This window comes from Cajanus cajan, chromosome 9 (genome assembly GCF_000230855.2).
Source record: "Cajanus cajan strain Asha chromosome 9, NIPB_CcT2T_4, whole genome shotgun sequence".
Lineage (NCBI taxonomy): Eukaryota > Viridiplantae > Streptophyta > Magnoliopsida > Fabales > Fabaceae > Cajanus > Cajanus cajan.
The window spans coordinates 3,350,568-3,373,368 of NC_138525.1; the positions used below are offsets into that span (position 1 = coordinate 3,350,568).

The 22,801-nt window shown below is 31.9% G+C and overlaps 2 protein-coding genes across 4 annotated transcripts; both read right to left on the minus strand.

Moving 5' to 3' along the window:
* Positions 1 to 115: 115 nt before the first annotated feature.
* On the minus strand, positions 116 to 9,601 carry LOC109814086 (DExH-box ATP-dependent RNA helicase DExH6). The gene is made up of 14 exons (XM_020378433.3): positions 9,288 to 9,601; positions 8,951 to 9,041; positions 8,499 to 8,808; positions 7,600 to 7,674; positions 7,320 to 7,364; positions 6,833 to 6,923; positions 6,688 to 6,746; positions 6,093 to 6,242; positions 4,515 to 4,567; positions 4,138 to 4,171; positions 3,914 to 4,003; positions 2,830 to 3,834; positions 1,101 to 2,174; positions 116 to 1,001 (listed from the first exon to the last, which is right to left on the minus strand). The coding sequence occupies exons 1-14, from the start codon at positions 9,409 to 9,411 to the stop codon at positions 741 to 743; spliced, it is 3,462 nt and encodes a 1,153-aa protein (XP_020234022.1). The 5' UTR covers positions 9,412 to 9,601; the 3' UTR covers positions 116 to 740.
* A 7,759-nt stretch (positions 9,602 to 17,360) lies between these two features.
* On the minus strand, positions 17,361 to 22,530 carry LOC109808738 (WD repeat-containing protein 26 homolog). 3 transcript variants are annotated; one of them, XM_020371867.3, is made up of 5 exons: positions 22,346 to 22,530; positions 20,711 to 21,594; positions 19,402 to 19,503; positions 18,484 to 19,113; positions 17,361 to 17,725 (listed from the first exon to the last, which is right to left on the minus strand). In XM_020371867.3, the coding sequence occupies exons 2-5, from the start codon at positions 21,485 to 21,487 to the stop codon at positions 17,504 to 17,506; spliced, it is 1,731 nt and encodes a 576-aa protein (XP_020227456.1). In that variant the 5' UTR covers positions 21,488 to 21,594; positions 22,346 to 22,530; the 3' UTR covers positions 17,361 to 17,503. The 3 variants fall into 3 exon arrangements, with proteins under 3 accessions (XP_020227456.1, XP_020227448.1, XP_082920034.1); XM_020371859.3 differs by having other exon boundaries at positions 20,711 to 21,606; XM_083063908.1 differs by lacking the exon at positions 22,346 to 22,530 and adding an exon at positions 22,306 to 22,323 and having other exon boundaries at positions 20,711 to 21,606.
* Between the last annotated feature and the right edge of the window lie 271 nt (positions 22,531 to 22,801).

The window sequence follows — 22,801 nt, forward strand, 5'->3', positions numbered from 1 at the left end:
AATTCCTTTTCTTCAAATTTTGACCATTCAATTAGAATAGTTTTTTATTTATTTATTATTTATGAGAGAGGATAGTTAAATTAAAAGAAAACAAGGACTAAAAATAGAAGGTAACTGAATAACAAAGTCCAAATTATAATTTCCTTGCAAACTTGACACAATCAATTCAATTACCCGAATATCCATTGCAACGAATATGAACAGATCAAAGCCTACCGGCTACTGCACATAATTTCATTCCTCTTCTGATTTTATGATATATGGTTTCATTAATTATTCTACTTTCTAAAGTTAAACGTTCACACTTGAATCTAACAAGTGTTGAGTTTAGTTAGTATTTACAAAGATTTGACTGTAGTTACACAAGCGAATATAGTGTGAACCAACCATGCTTAAATCGAACCAATGAAATTTAAATCTTAAATGATCCCTCAATTGTGTCAAGCGTCCATCATCTCATTGCATGTACACCTGAAGGTTGTGGCACAAATGCATCTGCAGACCAAGATTCTTCATTACATATGACACTTCATCATCGCATACCATTGTTAGCACAAAGAAGGCAATCTTCTGACTGAAATTTTCACTGTCAAGATTTGTCCTCTATATAAGCTGAACTCTCAAGTTTAATTTTCACTGTTAGGACGTGTATTCTATCTACTACTAATCTAATATATAAGCTTCTATAATACTGAACAGACAAATCAACTTCCCTTTGAAACATTATCAACTTGAGTTTCCTATGATCTAGAAGAAGGGCCAGAGAACTGGCGCACATCATAGTTTATAAGCTCTGCAGGGGCTCCTTTTGGTCTCTTACCCAACCGCTTTTGCCCTGTAGCTGGCTTGCCTAAAGTTGTTGCATTTACCATAGTGGTCAAACTGTCGACACCTTCTAACATCGTGGGCATGCCATTGCATCCATCACAAGACAGAATATTAGCGATGGCTTCCACGGAGGCTGCCATGATTGGAGGAAGAGCATTTCTTGGATGTGTCACCTAAAAATGTAAAACAATGTGTCAAGAATATCATAACTGGGATAAATGACTTGGATAAATCACAAAGGTGAAAACCACAAGTATAATCTGGTTATTTACTTTGTATAAAATTGCTGCTGATAATCGCTCTCTCAAGCAGTATAGCTGAGCAACATCAATTGCTGTTGACCGATAATAAAGCCAACGGTCCATGATTACTTTAACCATATTATCGGGAGAAGACATCAACTTATCCTCACTGGTCTTGGTATCAAACTCCATCCCATCTTCACTTCCAGCTTCATCTTCACTCCCTCCTGCATCATCATCATCTCTGTCATCATTTTCACCTGGAGCAACAGCAATCTCTGTTGAAAGCAGCAAAAGTGGAAGTGGTCCAACAACTGTGCAGTTCCTTATGTTCACACCCCCATCTCCGCGAGTAATTTCATCATACACAATTAAAGTGTGATCTAAATTTTTCTTGAATGACAACTTAAAATTTGTGGAATGATTGTGCAAGCGAACTTTATCACCACTTGATGTTTCAACTATAACCCTTTTTCCACTTTTATTTGGTAAAAATCTCCCAACCATTGGATACAAACCTGCTACCAAAACCGCATGCAGCACACCAGGGTTACGTGCATTCGCACTGTAACTTGAAACATCATCAGGAATGAACCCATTTCGAATGAGTTCTGCTTGGAGTTGTTTACGCATGCCAGATAACATATGCATGGCGCTTGAAGACACAAAATACTGAGAACAAAACCGTGATTCTAGACCCATTTTCTTTGCATTATTCCAGCATTCAAATGCATTTAATATAGCAAACTGATCACCACAACCCCCATATAAACAAGCAAGTTCAGATTTGGCAACTGTAGCTCTCTTCCTTTCTTCAGGTAACATTGGAAGCGTAAATGGATCTCTATAATCAGAAGCACACGCAAGAGTTAAAGCTGGATCAAGGCAATTCATCAATATAGCAAAAAAGAGCATCCTGCAGATTAATGGGTGAACAGGAAGAGAACCAAGTTTCTCCCCTAGTTGAGTGAGTTTTTCGTCATTTGACAATGCCCCAATATCTTGAAGAACTAGAATAGCATTGCGTATGGACTCAAAAACTGGAGGATCTAATGTCTTGCCTAGAAACTCTTCTACTTTGCAACTTGGATCAAGCAACTTTACCTGTCACAAGAGAGAGTTAGAGTAAGAACCAAATCTAACATGAGGGGAAAGTTATTGTTTTGTTTCATATAAAATCAATCCATCGATGTTCTGCTTGTACCCAAACGTCAAAAAAATCATTGAAAGCCTGCCGATTTTTAAAGGTGTTCAAACACACCCTGAGAAACAGAAATAAGAGAATGGCATTTCAGGATAAAAACAAAACTGTTTAAAGAAATAAAAAAAAATAAAAAAAAATAGTGAAAGGAAAATAGTATGCGAAGTTTCCCAATCTCTTTATTTTCTACAAAGAGATCTTTGAACAAACCCTTTCATGAGAACAAAATTACCTAATCATATATATGATGTAGAGAATTGTTCTTAAAACTTGAGATATATCTTTCTCACCATAGAACCAATTTCATCAAACAAAGCAATCAGGCCCTTCCGTATTTGCTCTTCATAAATATATGACAAGAAAGTTGTTCCTTTTTGCACAAACCAATAATCAACCATAATTTACACAAATTTGCAAAGTATTTCATAACAAAAATTACAAGTTTGAATACAGCATTACAAGGTTACTAACTTATCACATCTACACTACAAGGGGATATTTGATTGAGTATATAATAAGCACCAAGATTCTGATCACCAATCAAGGAAAATGAAATACCTGCAGGCAAAGCTCCTCAATAGGTATTCTCCTGATTTCTGGAATCTGAAAATCTGGCAAGGAAGCTGCTCGAATCCTGGAATATAGATGATAGCATATTCCAGGTTGACAGCGTCCAGCACGACCCTCTCGCTGTTTAGCACTTGCTTTTGAAATCCAAGATGACTGAAGAGTTGACACATTGTTATAAGGATCATAACTTTTTTCTTTCATTCGTCCAGTGTTTATGACATACACTATATCATCAATGGTGATAGCTGTTTCAGCAATGTTAGTTGATAGTATAATTTTGCGACAACCATGAGGTGGGCGCTTAAAAACCTTCTTTTGTTCCATGCTTGGAACCATTGAATGCAGAGATATGAGCATAAACTTTGAGGAATTCTTGAAAAATGATGATGCAAGCAATCTCTCGCGTGTTCTATTTATATCATCCCAGCCTGGAAGAAAAACAAGGATCCCTCCATCTGTTGAATCAATGCATATTTTTCTTATCAGCTGCTCAATCAAAAATACATCAACAAGTTCTGGGTTGACTGTTGCCAGGTATTTATCAAGTAACTTCTTCTCTTCCATGGAGTTGGAAAAATCATTATCCATGTGCTTCTTCATAATTTCAGCTGCTTCTGGTTGGTTTTCCCTTTCAGCAATCTCCAGAGCAGTCATTCCATCTTTGGCCTTTAAATAGCAATCTGCCCCGGAAGATAAGAGCATGCACATTTCACCCACTCTACCTTTTCCAGCAAACAACATTAATGGAGTAAGGCCAGTTAAAGAATGTTGGTAATTAAATAGTTCTGGGGTCCCTTCAGAAGAAACCAATTCTAACAGCAGGTCCCACTCATCATTAGACCAAGCAATATTAATAGCTTCATCCATGGAAAGCTTCTCTTCTTCACTTAGCTCACTAGAGTTTATTGGAATACTACATGTGGAACTATCAAGATGATTGTCTTTGCTAGATTTTACAATAGAAAGTACATCCTCCAAATAAAAACTTTTGACCTGATGAAAGAACAGGTAGACATTGTAGTAACATGTGACAAAGTATTAGCTAATTTACAATCTGCTAATGTATAGGTACCGGATAAGTGAAACCCGGAACATTGATGATTGGGCAGCTCCCAAAATATTGAGAAAATCTCGCAGCATCAAAGGTAGCACTCATTAATATCTGTAATAGTAGAGCACCAGAAGGTTAAAAATACTGGTTAAAGATGGGAAATAACATAATTATAACTTAAGCACTTGACAGGATAACAGAGAAATAGAGACAATAAGATATAAATGTAACAAGTTTGAACTGACCAGACGTAGGTGAGGATATGAAGGGAGCATGTCTCTGCATATAAGTTACCAAAAATCAGTGTTATCAGTCCAAAAACCAGACAAACCTCTTCTGTGAGTAATCTTGTATATGATCTTTCCTCTTTGGGAGGGAGGATTAAATATAACAGGAAAATTATTGCCACATATATCTGGTTAAAAAAAGAAAAGGCACTCAGGCTCATCAAGGACCAACTAAACTCTACCCAAAAGCTTATGCTATAAGGTGCAACATATCTCGAACAAGCTCAATCTACAGCCCTATTTTCTCCTCACTTATACAACAGGCATTTATTCACTTGCATTTAACCATATCACACTAGAGAGTAAAGGCCAATAGTTTCTCCACAATGGTATACCTGATGATTGCCAACATGAAGTCTGAGTATCGATCCCTTTCATGAATTTCATCCTGAACAAAAAATGAATGTCACCTGAGTTTGCAATGCATACTTTCCATGGGAAAGGATACACAGGGATATGCTTCACATATGTCAAGAAAAGTATGTGCAGGATATGCCAAAATTCAGGAAGAGAGAATATATGAAGACATCTAAATTCACTTCTCATTCCTCGCTTCGTGTTTAAGAGAATAATATAAAAGTTTTAAAGTACATTTTCCCTCAAAGCATTACAGTTATCACATCTTTTTTGTGGATACCCATTGCTGAAGACTGAAGAGACCATCTGAAAACCAATTATTAAGTCTGAAAAGTGCTTCTGGTACGTATAGTTATAGACACTATTTAGTAACTGCTTTATAATTTTTCACACAACATGTCCAGCACCAAGCAGTCACTAAACCAGTGCTAACTTTTCTAGCGTTAGAATTAATTAAATAATATAAAGTTTTACTACTTTCACCCAGTGTTATAAAAACTGGCTGGTCAAACTGATCCGACCAGGAATTGGTGATATAACCAGAGTACCAGACCAAATTAGTTATTGGATCAGAAATGTTTTAGAATTGGTGTGACCCAGCCAATCCAAGCAGTCCAGATGAACCAGTGACCCTGCTGTTTCTAAGTGAATGGGTGGTTATAACTTTTTATTTGGCATTTTCTCAGGAACGATATGAATTTTTTTACAATTTTTTGATGTAAGAAATTTATATAGGTGATAAATGCTTTGGAATTTTTTAAATATATATTGTTCATGTGGTTCTACCACTGACTTAATGACCGAGTGTCATAACCAAGTCGATAACCAGTTCGAGTTAATAAAATTACTTTCTCCAATTACTGCCAGAGCCATATAATGACAATCATGGTGAGTGGTGACATCGATATTGATGAGCTGTGAGATAGTCACTTCACTCAAACAAAAGGAAATTTGTTCACAGTTCAAGCCAATTTGCTATAAAATGACGAGGCAGCTTTGCAAATCAAGAAACTGTTGGTTTGAAAAAGTATTTTTGTTTTTACTTTTAATCACAAAAATGCTGCCTTACTTTGTTTTTACTTTGTTTCCTGATTTCAAAAGTTTGTATAGGTAACAGTGAAAACATTTTTTTTTATTATTTTCAGTTTTCAGAGTTTCTTATACAAACTTTTGAAAACAGGAAACAAAGTAAAAACAATGTGGCATTTTTTGTAATTAAAAGTGAAACTAGAAAATGAAAGCGAAAAAACATTTTCTCTGACCAAAAGCTCCTAATTTTACAATTTCAAAATTAATGTCTGTTAGATATAGTTTTATCTTATGGGCCTAGGACCACTACTTTGTATATAAACACATCTTTTACTTTGCAATACACAAGGAATATGTTCTCTCCATTCACCATTACTCTCAACAATGTCCAAGATTCTAACAGATTTTCCTAGTCAGTTCAAATTTTCAATTAACCAATTTATCTGAGAAAGTACCAGTCATAGCCATACCTAATAACCAATTTTTCAACCATCTAAATAAATCAAAAAATGATAATTTACAAGTACCATAATTATATGAGTGATTCCAGAAATGTCATCCTTCACATGCCCTATTTTTGACAAATGAGAACCTCTTGAAACCAACAACCTTAATAGCACTCCAGTAGTACATAGCACAATTGATGATTGCCTTCCACCTCTGCTTTCCAACCGTATCTGGAATTTTTTTTTAAAGTGTAAGGCACAGTATTGTATGTTTATGAGATGTAAATCACTATAGAAGCTAGTAATGTTCTAGTACGAGGCAAGGCAACCAGTAATTCAAATGGGACTGGCATAACAACATAGGATATGAAATGTTTAAGGGAAAAAAGTCAGAATTACATGTAACAAAGTTATTGGGGAAAATAAAAAAGATATTTGTAGATTGAAGCAATGATAGGAAAAAATCATACTTCAATACTAATGACATCTAGTAGATTTCCTCCCCAGTATCAACAAAAATGTGTTGTGACTTGTGAGAGTGTAACACATGAATGCAAGAAACTGGTATGATTATGATAACAATGCTCAATGTTTGAATACATATTTCTATACAAAATAAATCCAAATAAAGGATCATGGTACCGCTACTACATCAAAGATACCTTAACAAAATTACCTTATATCCCACATTTTCTCCAATAGTCTCTCCTTTCTCACTGGCGATTCTCTCAGAAACTATGCATAGAAACGGAAAAAGGAAACAAATTTCAATTAAGACTATAAAATGAACATTGAAAATCAAGTCCAAAAGAGTTGCAAACCTGAAGTTGCAGAGATACGCCGAGGTTGAGTGCAAACTATTTTACATACCTCTCCCTTACCCCACATATGATCCAAAATAAATTGCGGGACCTGAATCATATTTAATATAAAGTTTAACAGGACAACAAAAAAAGAGAAAGATAAATGTTTTGAATAGAATAGAAAGATTATTAAAAAACCTTGGTCCATATACAATGATGGAAGTACAGATTGGTGAAACCCAAAATAACAGATTCACAAAGCATCAAGAAATTATCAGTTTGTCCACAATTATCAAAGCTTGAGCCACTTATTTTAAATTGAGGATAAAAAGAGCAAGTGAATTAATACAAAAATTAAAAGATATCACAAGCATACATACTAAATGGATCAATTATAAAAACATCAACACAATGACCAGAAAAGTTATCATCTTGAAACAGTCACAAACAAATTATATGTAAATGTAGCTGTACCATAATAAAGACAAAGCAAAGAATTGGTAACCTGCGTAGTCTTTCCGCAACCAGTCTCACCAGATATGAGAACTACCTGCTTTGAAACAAATGAAAGAAATATTAAGACCAAAACACGTACAAAAATCTAATCTGCAAATTCAATTTAATTGTATGTTGAAATGCACTACAACTAAAATCTTATTCAACTATGTTATTAGATATATTTAACATGTCAATGTGAATGATATAAGCTTAGTGCACTCAGCACCCAAGGTACCGAGTATATGCATATCCAAAGGCAATTTTACAAAGCAAAATTTTAAATTAACCTGGTGAGATTCAACAGTTGATGTAATTGCATCCTTGAAAGATGCAATTGGAAGCTTAGATCTATCTTCAATGATCTGCAAGAATGGAAATCAGACAAATGATTCAATAACAAGACTATTCTTTTGCAAATGCAATACATAAGGCAGAAGAGGAATTATAAAAAAATATCATTATATTGTGCAGCACATTAACAAATGTTTTGTTTTCATTCTTTGAGCAGACAAATGATTTGCTATACATACGTTCAGGAAAGGCCTACTGTTCATAAAAGAGGGAAAGTTGTCCATGGAGGCGATGTGCACAGATGCAGATTATGTACAATTGACTATTGATAAAAGATCCACCTCAAGGTATTGTAAGTTCTTGGATGGTTTGTGAGCTATTATGGATGAAAATAGTACTTGATGAACTCAATAAAATATGGAACTCCTATGAAGCCATTTTGTCACAATAAATCAGCCATTAACAAGGGACACAACCTAATTATGCATGATATGACAAAGCACATAGAGAAGGACCAACAATTTATCAAGAACCTCGATGGTGGTCTTATAGCTATAGCATATATTCTTTTAGGGTTTCTATTGGTTGATCTATTAACCAATAGACTTCCCACAGAGCAACTTGAAGATCTTATTAGCAAATTGGAATGATAGGTATCTATTCACCAGCTTGAGAGGAAGTGTTTTGTAACAAGATGAACACATGATTGCTCTAATTAAGACAGATTTAATTTGTTTGTCTATATATATAACCACTGCTAGCCATTGCACCATTTTATTACTAGTGTCTAGCGTAACAATATTTAGTTCCCTCATATCCAAGTCAACTCTAACCAACAAAATTCATAAATATATATAGGTTTCTGAATATTAAAGGAGAGGGAAAGAAAGTGGACCTGTTTCAAGTTAGGAACATTGTTCATTCTAGAAGCAAGAGCTTCCAATTTCCTAGAAATGTCAGCCTTAGACATAGAGGGCCTGCTAAAAATATCATCTTGCCTTTGTCTTGTTTTGCCAGTAGTATCACTATGTTCTCCAACCATCTCCCACAAGTTTCCATCACCAGGTGGATAATGAGCAAATAAATCGCCCAGAACCCACTTTGCCTCTCCAGAAAATGCAAAATGAGGAAGACTTCGAAACCCATTATTAGTGTCAACCTTCTTTTTGATTTTTTGCACACATACCCTCCTCTCCTTCCCAAGCCTACACAAAACACAGGCCCAATATCAATAACACAACATGTAATCACCGAATCAAAACCACTCCATCACCAACTATTCCACTTAAGAAGTGTGAGCATAATTCTCACAGATTCAATTCAAAGTGCACTGCCCTTAACACTCACCCATAACTTTTAGATCTAAACCCCATTTTGAGGGCCATTTGATGCACCAAAGCGCGCTCTTGGTTGGACAAACTAGCATCAAACTTGTACACTGCAGAAAAACAAAACAAAACCCAAATTTCATGAATGGATGTAAGTATGTAATCATCATTGTTCCAAGACAGATTTTAAGTGGGTCACGAACTAGCGACAGAAAGTCTCAAACTTCATAACAAAAAATTGGAAATATCCAATCGAAACGAACGAAACGCCCAATAATTGAACAACGAGAGGGGTGGTTTTTCTGCATCAAACAAACGGTGAAAAGGGGCATTGAAAAATGATGTAAGAGGGTGACCTTCATCATTGGAAGCTCTGAACTGTTCTAGAATCTGGGAAATGCGAATCCTGGTGACTTCATCAACTTTGGGGTTTTGATGGAGAAGTGCCTCTCCTCCTTTCTTCTCTCGTTTGTGGGTCATGGTTTGAAATCCAATCCAAGTGGTGGCTGAGTACTAAGGTGGTGTCTTGTTGGAAGCAGGTATTGTGTTTGTGATATTGCTTTTGTTAATGTCCAACGTTTTGCAGTCCAATTTTTCTTTTTCCCACACAAAATATGATACCCTACTTCGATACTAATGCTTCCCGCATCACCTTTCTTTCTCCGCTGTTCCATTTATCTGGTTTTGCGTCCTGTTTTAGGTAAACGTCTTTTTAAATTTTTATCTCTTTTTTTTTAACTAAATTTATTTTTTATCTTCTACATTTTTTATTCTTTTATGTCTAAATTAAAATGATTATCTTAAATCAAAGTATTTTTAAAAGTCAACTAGTATTTTAGGCTAAATATTTTATATATATATATATAACATAAAAATTATAAATACAATATAACACACAAGAATTTCACTTTTTAAGTAAATATTATTTTTACTAAATAATTGGACTGATTTTTATAAATGTATTTTATGTATATAAAATATGTGACTTTTATTAAATGTGTTTTATTTAATAATTGAGGGAAGGAAAAGGGAATCATAGTTAAATTGTTTTTATGAACTTTAATTGTGAATTAATGTTTTAAGAAGGGAGTTAAAGACAACTTTTTCTTTTTACACTTTTTTTCTCTTTTCTTTTCACACTTACTCTTCGAACAATCAGAAAAGGTACCAAAGATCGTTGGAGATCATCCAAAAATTCACACCCTTCAATTAGTGTTTACTAAAGTAATGGGAGTGAGTAATCTCGTTTTAAACATAAGATAATTGTTGAGTTGTGAGATTAACTCCAATCTCTTTTCTATTATATGCATCATATGAAGAGAAATTATCAAATTGTGACTTATGTTGTGTTTCTATCTTCTATATGATTATTCAATGCTTTATTCAATGTCTTAAATGTAAAAATATGGTTAATTTTGAGTATCAACCTAATCTTGTGAACCTTGGATTGCCCATGGTTTCCTATGGGAACCTTAATGGAATGCAATTTAGGTTATTGAAAAAGAAGATGATATGAATATGTAATTATGTGTAATTTGTGCTTATTAGAACTATGTCTTGACCTTTTATCAATTAGGTTTGTAAATTGACATCTTGTACATGTGTGGTGGAATTTGTGTTTCTGCAAAATTGTTGGTTTATGATACAACATCGAGCATCACCTTGGGCTCATCGAGCGCCATTGTAGCCAAGAGCAAAGTTCACTCTTTGTGTCACTAACGTTGAGCATGGGAACTCCTTGTAGTGACCTCATCGGGCATGAGGTGGATCACGTCAAGTGTAGGTCGTTTAGAGATCTACGAGTGCTCTCTAGGCATGTCATGTTAGGCACATAATGGTTATCATTGGACACCATTTTACACTTGATACTCTTCTTGTTGTACACTAATGGTGATTGACTTAAATGATTCTCGTGCCAATGAACTCGATATGAAGATTAAAGTGTGAAATTGTGATGTTGTAATTGATGAATGTGACAAATGAATTAATGTAGGAAAATCGTTGTGAATATGCATTATGATAACATGATATTACATCGAGTCTCATGTGCACACACACACACACATACACACACACACACACACATATATATATATATATATATATATATATATATATATATATATGAGGGGGGTTATAATAACACCGGTGTAACTTTTACTAAGGGGGGTGTATTGGATTAGGATTTTAAAGGACTTTTTTAGTGAAAAAAAATCCTGCGGATTTTAAAAGACTTTGCAGGATTTTCACGACTTTTAAGATTTTGCAGGATTCTACAAGATTTAAAATTAGGATTTTAATGGATTCTACAAGACTTTTAAATCAGGATTTTAATGGATTCTGTGGGATTTTGTGGAGTTTTGACATTTGATAAGATTTAAAAAAAATTCATACATTCAAATTTAAAAAGAGTCAAAGATAAAAATAATTAAAAAAGCAATAATGTCTAGATAAATAATAATAATAATTCTCCATAATATTCTATCATCTTTTTATAGTATCCACTATCAATTGTAACAATTCATTGGAATCCTCCTTGGTCCAAGCTTCATAGTTTTCTTTCTCTTTTCCTTTTTCTTTATTATTTCCATGTAAAATAATATATGTTGAAAACCAGTTATATAAATAATTATAGATAAGAGACAAAATCAATAAAATTATATTATTATTTTTAGAAGCACACCAATTATACAAGATCGAATATATCTTGGCTATCCAAATGGATCAAATATCTCAATCATTATAACAAAAATGTAAAAAAGAAAATATAGAAACAAAAGATAATTTTTTATATAAAAAAAATTAGTATATTCGATACTGAGAAAATATTTAGATATAGAGAATATATATATATATATATATATATATATATATATTAGTTATATATCATATGATAATTTTTAATGATATTTATAAATGTAAATTATTCTAACAAATATTTTAAAAATATTTTATTTTTTTAAAAATAAGCTAATAAAGGCATAAATTCTAAACCCTAAAAAATTAGATACTACAATGTCTTATGTTAATTTTCTTTTTTAAAAATATAAAAAAATCTTAATTTCACAATATAAAAATAAAAAAAAAATCATAGTAAAAAAAATAAAATAATTGTTGAGTCATAAAAGGAGGGATAAGAGTAACAAATTCAAAGGAATGAGAGAGTTCATAGTTTTTATGCTGAGAGGGTTCTTCCCCCAACTAAGATCCATTTTCATCTCATTCTACTCACAGAAACCCTAACAAATTCATCTTATATATATATATATAGATTATGATATCAATTTCATCTTTCACCTTTTTCTTTCCTTGATGTGTGTTATAAAAAAATTACCACTTAAAAGTTAAAATTTCAAGCATTTTTTTTTTGTTATATAAAGGAACAAATTCAACTACATAAAATAAAATAAAGCAAGTCAATTAAAGAGAACAAACAGAAAAATAGAGCAACTCAATGACACTATCATTTACATATCAGAGTTTCACAAAATAGGAGAATGGGATGAGAGCGGTACTGCAATATTATATATGAGCAATGAATAATAGTATAATATTATTAGTAGAGAAAAAATAGAGAAGACAGGAGCATAGAAAAAAAAAAGATGAAAAACTCACTTGAAAATTATTGAAACACTTGAAAAATCACTTCAAACAATCCTTCAAAATCCGTTGGGTTTGGATGGGATTGTTTTATGATTCTGGTATTTATAGATAACACTAGAAAGTCCTTCAAAATCCCTCTCACACAACAATCCTTTAAAATCCTTATATTTTTGAATACCAATGGATTATTTTTAAGTTGTAAAAAATCTCAAACGAATACCAGTGGATTTTAATGGACTCTTTAAAAAATCTTGAAAATCCAGATTGAATACCACTGGATTGTTTTTAAGTGACATAAAATCCTGATTGAATACCAATGGACTTTTTTACTCAAAAAAAGTCTTTTAAAATCCTATGAAATCCTAAACCAATACACCCCCCTAAGTGTTACACCGCTCAATAACTTTATATTAAATGCGAATTTTGTAAATCCAACTGTTAGATTGAAAGTTCATATCACTTAGATCATATATACAGAATTTTATATTAATCCAAGATGATTTGATATTTCATTTTTATAAAATAAAATTGTCGTAATATATTAATTTCAAAATATATTAAAATATGAACACTTTGATCACCTTCAAATTGTTATTCAATTTTAACAAAATTTGATATACACATATAAAGTGATATGAACTTTCAATCTAACGGTTGGATTTACAAAATTCACATTTAATATAAAGTTATTGAGTGGTGTAACACTTGGTAAAAGTTACACCGGTATAATTATAACCCATGTATATATATATATATATATATATATATATATATATATATATATATATATATATGAGGAGGGTTCAAACGACACCGGTGTAACTTTTATTAAGTGTTACACCGCTTAATAACTTTATATTAAATGTGAATTTTGAAAATTCAACCGTTAGATTGAAAGTTCATATCTCTTAGATCATATATGTCAAATTTTGTTAAAATTGAACAACAACTTGAAGGTAATCAAATTGTTCATATATTTAGTATATTTTGAAATGTATATATTACGTCAATTTTATTTTATGAGAATGAAGTATCAAATCATCTTAGATTAATATAAAATTTGACATATATGATCTAAGAGATATAAACTTTCAATCTAACGGTTAGATTTTCAAAATTCACATTTAATATAAAGTTATTGAGCGGTGTAACACTTAATAAAAGTTACACCGGTGTCGTTTGAACCCTCCTATATATATATATATTGTTGAATCATGTTTGATTACATGGTATCTTGCCTATAAGATTTTAATTATATATGTATATGATGATGAGATATTGTTGTTGTTTATTTGATTATCTGACCTTATTTTACATCGTGAGTCAAAGTTCTCACTCTCCATTTTCAAGGGTAGAGGAAGAGGGGATCTTGAGGGACCATGGTCCTCTTCTCCCCCCTCCACCCCCAACCCATTTTTTTAAATGTACCAAAATATTTTTTTAAAATGGCTCCCTAAAATTTATAAGAAAAAATAATAAATTGATAGATGAAAATCATCATGTTAGTTTACTCTTAAATAAAAGAAAAATAAAGAAATATATGTAGGACTAATATATAATGTGATAGAAAGAGAAATAAAAAAATATAAAAGATAATGAATTATTTATGATGTTAGAATATTTATATATAAGTGCTAAAGAAAAATTTGGCCCCTTCAAGCCAAATTTTTGGCTCCACCCGTCCTATTGTTTTGTGCTGCTTTTGTATGTATATTATTAAAGGTGAGAATGATTATGATGTTGGTAAGTGGTAACGAGACCTAGATCTTAGGTGAGAGTGTTTTCATAAGATGTGTCATCGAGACATAATTATGATTTATTATTTATGATGTTTAGTCGTATCTTAAGACATAGTATTAAATTTATTTCATAATGTTTTTTATTTGGAGACATTTATTTGAGGAGTGACATATTTAGTTATAATGTAAGATCCTTTTCAATTTAATATTGTTTAATTGATTATTTATGTATGAATTCAATTTTTTATTTAAGTTATTTCTTATTATACTTATTGATATATGCAAAGTAGAGGATATCACACACAATATTATTTTTAATTACTGATAATTTATTTCAAAAATATTAAAATTCAATTTATAAATAGTACATGATAAATAAAAGTTAAAATAGATAAGAAATTAAAAAAAAATCCTTCAAAACTTTTAATCGAATAAAATTGTGTAAGAAAACCTTTCATTAAATAAAAGTCTTCTATAATACTCTCATGCAATATGATTATTTATATTTAATATATAGAGTTAATTTTTAAAGAAAATATTTATAAAAAAAATTATTATAATATTTTTATGAACTTTTCTTAGAAAAAAAATCATACACATTTAAAATAAATTTTTTGACTTATAATTATGGTATTTTTTTTTTCATAAAATTTATTTCGATCATTTTATTCTAAATAATATTTTTGTATTTTGTTTATCTTTCTCAATGAGTATTTATTTTGTTGTTAAATCATCATATGTTAAATTGAGTGACACACCAATATATCACATTTTGTCCACGTAGGCATGTTTAGAAGATTAAAATGTCAAATAATTTATGGAAATTAAAAATAAAATAAAATACCACATTATAAGGACTAAAATCACAAAAATATTTTTATAAAATTAAAACATAAAATATCTTATTACAAATACTAAAATACATTTAAGTTAAATTAAAGTAAAAAAAGATAAAAATTCTAATTTATTATTAGGAAAAAACTTATATATAATTTGTTAAGCGTAGTTAATGCTCTTTAATCCGAATTAGAGTTGTAACTTAGTATTATACAATTGTATTTAATAAAAATTTCATTAATATACATTTGTGCATACTATTAAAATAAAATTTTAATTTTAATTAAAAAATAATATTAACTATCTCTAAAAATTTGTATCTAAGTTTAGTATTTATCATTGTTGTTACGAATCTTTCATATTTCTCCTTCATCATTCGTCTCTTGTTTTTACCGTCCTATTCATAGAAACCATCACATTAAGCTAATCAACGAAAAAAGAAAAAACTTGATTTAAAAATAAAAATGAAAATTATAGATGAAATGGTATTAGTTGCTTATAAGAAAAAAAATTATACACACATGATAAAAGCTATTTTACATTGTAATCTAATTACAAATTATTATATATAGCAATAATAAAGTAAATAACTTCACTTGGCGTCAACTTTTTCCTTTGTTATTTTACTTTAATAACTATGAGTATACTCACGTAACTGCACAAATTATCATAAAGAAAAACTTGTTATTCTCTATCATATTTTTAATTGGTTGATAATATACAATCTTTTGCATCGATTCATTTACTTTAACATTTGGAATTGATAAAAAGAAGAGATCTTAACTTTGATACATGTTAAAGTGATTTTTTTTTCTTCATTTTTTCATAATTTTTCTCTAATTTTCTTTGACTAATATTTTAACATGTGCTATCCGCAAAATAAATAATTATTTTATATAACTAAAATTTATAATAAATAAATATTTTAAAATGCACAAATTATATTTAAAATTTATAATGGATAATTATTTTAAATATATAAATTATATGATTTATTATAAACATTCTATATTGTTATTATGTTACTTTTCCCAATGATCAAATAAAAATAATAGTTTATATTGTAATATAAGATTTTTTTTTACTATTAATGATATTTTTAGAAAATTTTAATCCTAATTCATAAATAAAGGTAAAAAAAATAAATTAAAAATAAAATATTAAGAAAAAATCATAAATATAACAAGGAAAACTAATAATCTGTTGTCATTGTTATAAACCAAGCAGTCTCAAACCTATGAAGGTTGCCTTATAAGTAAGAAGTATAGATAATTTACATTAGTTTTTAGATTTAAATTTCTTCACCATCATTGTTAAAAAAAATAGAAGAAAAAAAATTCAAATAGCTGGTATTTATTGGAATTATTTTGTTTTAAAGATTTCAAATGCAGGTTTGAGGAAGTTTCATGTGAACTCAAATCTAATCCCGACCTCTATTCTACTAATTGAGGAAAATGTGAACTCAAATATAACTAAAAGGGTTTTTTTCCCATTAAAATTGAGCTTTGTTAAACAGACTATCTTACAGAAATTCATCGTTAAAGTCACGCGCCTTCCCTTCCCAAGAACTGAACACTAAACCTGAGCAATTGTTATTTTTTTCAACAAAACATTGCAACTTTTGCAATCAAGATTTAAAGCGTGTTTTCACATTTCTTCTTTGAGACCTAGGCCTTCCCTCCCTATCACCAAAATAGTGTGTTCCCACACGTTCCAAGGAAATGCAAGATTGACGACAGAAGGCATTCCGAGTGAAAAAGCTAGCCTGAAAATAGTTTTACAATAAAATACATGAAATGTATAACTTACATTTCTAAAATACGTTAGTTATGAATGATACACTTCGTACTCCAACTGTTTCTTCAGTTCACGATTGGTCACTGGCAAGAACTGTATGTGTAATAAGTAAATTAAGTTCACCACGTCCGAAAAGAAGATTGGTCACTGGCAAGAACTGTATGTGTAATAAGTAAATTAAGTTCACCACGTCCGAAAAGAAGAAAACGAAAAGAATAACACCTATGTTAGGCTGGAAAAGCAAATGTAGTATAACTAAACAAAGAAAAAGCGTCATGATTCACGAATCTAATTCAATTGGAATATTTGTTTGAAAGTTCCCAGTAGACATAGTTCAGTACCCCCTAATAAATCATCCCCTCTTTTTTCTCCCCTCCTCCTTGGACTCCCTTGGCAGTTGACAGAGATATCCCCTTCTCCACGGGTGAAAATTGGAAAAAAAGATCAAACGCATTAATGGAATACGAATTTATTATGAGATTTATGAAAAGACACGTGCATGTTTGACATGAATGGTCCACTTGTGGTGATAGTAATGGTATTTACACAATTGCAATAATAACAAAAAAGAGAAATCAATTGGAATGAGTTTTCATCTAAGTTCTCCCATTGCAGTAATGGATACCACCACCATTGCTGTGCACATTTTGGTACTTGTTGTGCAGACAATTCAGGCCCCATATCCGAATTGTCCGGTCATCACTGGCCGAGGCTAACATGTGGGGGTTAGCTGGATTCCAGCTCACACAATTAACAGCTCCAGAATGACCAGGCAATGCCTCTATTAGCTCTCCCGAGCTTCTATGCCATATGTGAACCTACAAACATAGACCCCGACCGAACTCCAGTTTATTAGTTGCCCAAAATTATCCAATACAATTGATTATCATGAGAAGTTGGGTAAATAGTACGAATAACATTGTAGTTTTGCACGCTGTATAGCATTGTTTCACATCCAAAAGAAAGAGGCTTAGCGACTGCTAAATTTCTATCAATCTAATTATTCTAATATACATATCTTGTATCTCCTCATAGACAAACTGATGGCCAACGAAAAATGGAACACCAACTGATTTAACTAAGGAGCATATCAAGCATAATTGTAAAATTATCAATCAAGACGATCCTAGTTTTATCAATATAAACTAGAATAATATTACAGAAACTCGTGAGACCCGGACATAATAATAATTGTACTTGAATTCAATTAATATTATAAACAATCAGACCACAAAGCACCATTTCATGGGTCTTTTATGCCAATATTTTAATGATCCTCTATAGCCTGCATTAAGTGCATGTTGAACTCATTTTGAAGAAGTAACCACTTATTTCAACAAATTGAGAGCATTTGAAGAATATGCATTATTTTCAGGAATTTAAGCTATCCTAAACATACACCAATTCCTATAATCAAACAATAAGATTTAAAATTTAAAAACATTTTTTCTTTTGATGGTATAAACAGAAACGAAGAAGCATCAAAGGCTTTCAATTTGCAAATTATAAACAAATTATACTTCTCAAATTTTTTTATTTTTTATTTTTTATTTTGATCCATGATTAAATTCATTACCTGTGAATCCTCACTTCCACTAGCAATAAAAGCTTGCTTGAGGCCACCAAAGCAGGACCTGATAATAAACCGGGCACGTTTATGACCTTTGTACTTGCCAACAAGCTTAGGATCACCTTCAATGTTCCATAGATGTATTTCTTGGTCCAAAAGATTAACCAACAAGAATTTGTTATCCTTTGATAAAGAAAAAGAGGTTATTGTTTGATACTCTTCAATAAATCTCTCTTGCTTTGTTTCTCTATTGAACAATAGTATTGTGTTGGCTTTGCAAATACTTAGAATCTCTTCCCCGTTATCTGTTATTTCCAAATCAGATATTTTCAGGGTTTTTTGTCCTTTCCATGAGTCCACCTCTTTTCCATCTAATTCCCACATGCAAATGCTCTTGTCACTTAAGCCACAAAGTATATATTTCCCACATGGAAACCATGTACAGGAGACTAGGGCAGCACTGGATTTTTCATAAATTTGGAGGCATTTGCCAGTAGAGACATCCCAACGCCTAATAGCTTCTTCCACTCCACATGTGAGGAGCTCTTGGTCATTAGGACTCCAAGAAACAGAAGAAATAGGTTTCTGGTGACCAGATAATTTATGCTTTACAGACAATCCACCATTGATGCCAACCTATTTAAAAATAAAAAATTAGAAGTGAAACCTAATGTCATAGCACTAGACCATATTTTTATTTGTGTTAGAATGAATGCAATTTTTGTGTCTTGATCAATTAAGAGGAGGAGGAGGGGGGGGGGGGGGGAGGTGACATCTGAAGGAAAACATGACAACTGGACTTGCAGTATGATGACAAAATCAAAACACAAGCAATGAAAACACATTTATCAACAAATAAAAAAAAATTGAAGTAAGAAAAAGAAAAGACAAAATGTATATTCTCAGATCAATATCTAATATTACCTCCCAAATTATTGCAGTTCGATCATTTGATGCTGAAGCTAAATATTTTCCATTGTGTGAAAATTGTACAAACCAAACTTCATCATCATGTGCTTCTAATATCTGTTGCAATATTGGTAAGAAAAGAAAATAACATTAGAATATAGATACCACTAACACTATAAGAAGTAAAGACAGGATGTTCATTGAAAATATATAGCAAAAGGATGGAACCAGATGACAAATTCTATACCTTTTCTTGTTTCTCTTCCCTGGCTTTTGGGGATGGTTTTTGAAACAAATCAGATTATAAATATTAAACCTATGTACAAAATTTACCCTTGAATTCAATTAATGATACATGAATCTCACTTGCAAGAAAGAAAGTGCATTTTACATCTTTGGTAGAAATGGCAGCTGTAAATAGTGTAATTGTATATAGCTTTATATAGTGAAAATGCATGACACCATTAGAAATTGTAGCTTGATCAGATATTTCAGGTATGCTAAATGAGTTCCTACAAACTTCGTGCATTAGTATTTAATTGCCAGGATAGTAAAATTTAGATCTTCAAATATATTATAGAAACACCAACCATGGACTTTTATATGAAGATAAAGGGCATGTAAATGAGGACGAGTTCACAATTTACATCAAAAAGACATTCTACTTTCAAGGTTAATGTCTTCTAATTGGAGGAAACTCGGTACTCGCAAAGTTTAAGAAGCAGAATTTTTGCTAGGTCAAGTGCAAAAGCAAATTATCAAGCCATGGCATTAGCAACATGTGACCTTGTTTTGACTGAAAAGTTGCTTCAAGAATTGAGATATGGAAAAGCAAAACAGATGCAAATGACTTGTGCCATTACAAAGTAATATTTCACAAGACACCAAAACATGTGCATGGACTACCATTTCATCCAAAATGATTTTGTCTGGTTATGTCCTACTAATTTTGTCTCAGATGACAAACTAGCATGTGTTTACCAAGTCTTTGCAAACCCTACAATAATTTAATTGAATATCACCAACGTGTAGTTAATTGGTTTCATCAAATCTTTCTAATCATTAACATTTCTTATACACAAAAAAATGGGAAAAAAAAAAAAGGATAATTCACAGGACCTCAATTCACCAATAATCACATCCATTTCCAAGATGCCGCAATGTCTAGTATGTCCAAGCATAACTTTATAATTAAGAAAAAGTTAAGGCTGAAGAAAAGCTAACAAACAGTGTTCTAGTTTGCAATAGGCAATCAGAAACAGGAAGCTGCTTCTACTAGTAATTAACAAGTTAGCAATATGTATTAGAGATATCATCTTCTAACCTGTAATGTTCTGGAAGGTATCTGATCTTTTCCACAATGATGATCTGAATATAATGACATCTCCTTATCCATTGAATTATGAAACGGGCATGCCTCTTGTTGCAAGATAAGGGCTTGTTCAACTAGATGCTCCAACCTCTTTTCAGGTATCATCACTGTTGGTGGAAGCAGTTTCTGCAATTCCTCCAGAAGGTTTGACCGAGACCTTACCCTTACAGTATCTCGCTTAGGAGATGATGAAACTATGAAGGAAGAGAGTTCTCGAATTCTACTACTATTAATGCAAAGTGGAGCAATCTCCATCCTCAAGGTCTTCAACGCTTCCATGACCTTTTCACCATTTAGAAGCTCAAAGAATTTCTGCTCCAGTATTAAAAATGAGGCTGACCTGACCACACCTTCATCTGCCAGACCAATTTTATGCAATGTGGCTATACTGTCATCCCAATTTCCATCAAGTATTTGCTGTGTAAACCGATTCACCCCAGGTGACTGTAAGGGTATTCCAGATTCCTCCTCTAGATGTGCTCCAGTCTTTCTATAACCAAGAGAATATAATGCTTTTGCAATTATCCGGACAAATTCCTCTCTCTTTATAACCCCTTTGGAACCAACAACTTGTTCCTCCCCTTTGGAAGGTAGGGGCCGAGCCATCAAGTCACTGGACAAGCCTCCAACAGGCTCTTTAGAAGAAGAACCGTTAGATAAGCCAACTAGTCCTTTAGAGGATAATTTCATTCGTTTCAAGGCTGGTTCTTCATCTTCCACACCTCCCATGAAAAGTGCCCCTCAGCCCATATATAATTTCAACAGTGAGATAACAACACAAACAACCAAACGGCTAAGGAAAAAAGCCTCTGAAAACCCGCAAGGGAAAAAAATGTCTGCACAGAAAACTGAAAAGGCAACAGTAAGTAAAGTACAACAAAATTGAGTCCCAAACAGAAGCTAAAAAAACAAACAAATTCCTCAAACTGAAGCAACAAATGACCACAATCCAAAAAATAATAAGAAAATTGCAAAAATCCAAACTGTGTTACTTGAAAGCACATTGTACACAATCCCTCAAACTGAAACAACAAATGAACACAATTCAATAATAATATGACTTAATCCAAGCTGTATTACTTGCACATAGAAAACAAAACAAGCAACAGTAAGTACAGCAAAATAAAGACCTGAAACAGAAGCTAAATTCTAAAACAGCAAAAATATTCTTCAAATTGAAACAACGAATTAACATAATCCAAAATTAAAACTACTAATTAATACTAAGAATAATAAAAATGAAAGAATCCGAGGTGTGATACTCGAAAGTACAATGTTTCTACCAATATTATTTTCAGCTACCGACACAACAGAGATTGCGTGATACCTAGAAGAGGCTTAACACATGCTATATCCGAAACAATCATAATCATCATCTCAAAAGCGAAGCCGAACTAAAAAATTGCAAAATAAATAAATAAATAACAAATAAATTATATATATGCATTTTCCGAGGAAAGAAACAGCGACAAAGCGATAAAACGGTACGAATAACAGAAAGAGGATAAGATAAAACAATCGGCGTGAGAAGTCGCAGATCCAATAACTTGAGAAGAAGATAACGACGGTGATGATCCACCGACTTACAGAACAAGCAAAGGAACGATCGGAACCGAAGTTCGAGGTGCGATCGTGAGTTGAACAGCGCCGATTCCTTCTTCTTCTTCTTCTTCTTCTCCTTCTCCTGCTTCACACACTATTCAGTTACCAAAACCACGCGCTGAAAATCCCAAACCTTCGTCTTTTTGCCTTATGCCTGGAAACAACCATATATATATATATATATATATATATATATATATACGTATAATATAATATGTTTTAACTCTTAATTATAATTAGTATTTATTTTACTGTAATTGAGAAATTATTTATTATTCTACTGGATTTAATTTTTCTCTTTTTCTCTTTTGGCTTTGGACTCTTCCTTGGGTATCGTGAAATGACGATCACCACCCTTGGCTACACTTTTGGTTTGGTATATGCCTTCCTTGTTTTTCAAACCACCACGCGTTTGCCTTCTTACTTCTCTATTCATACGAA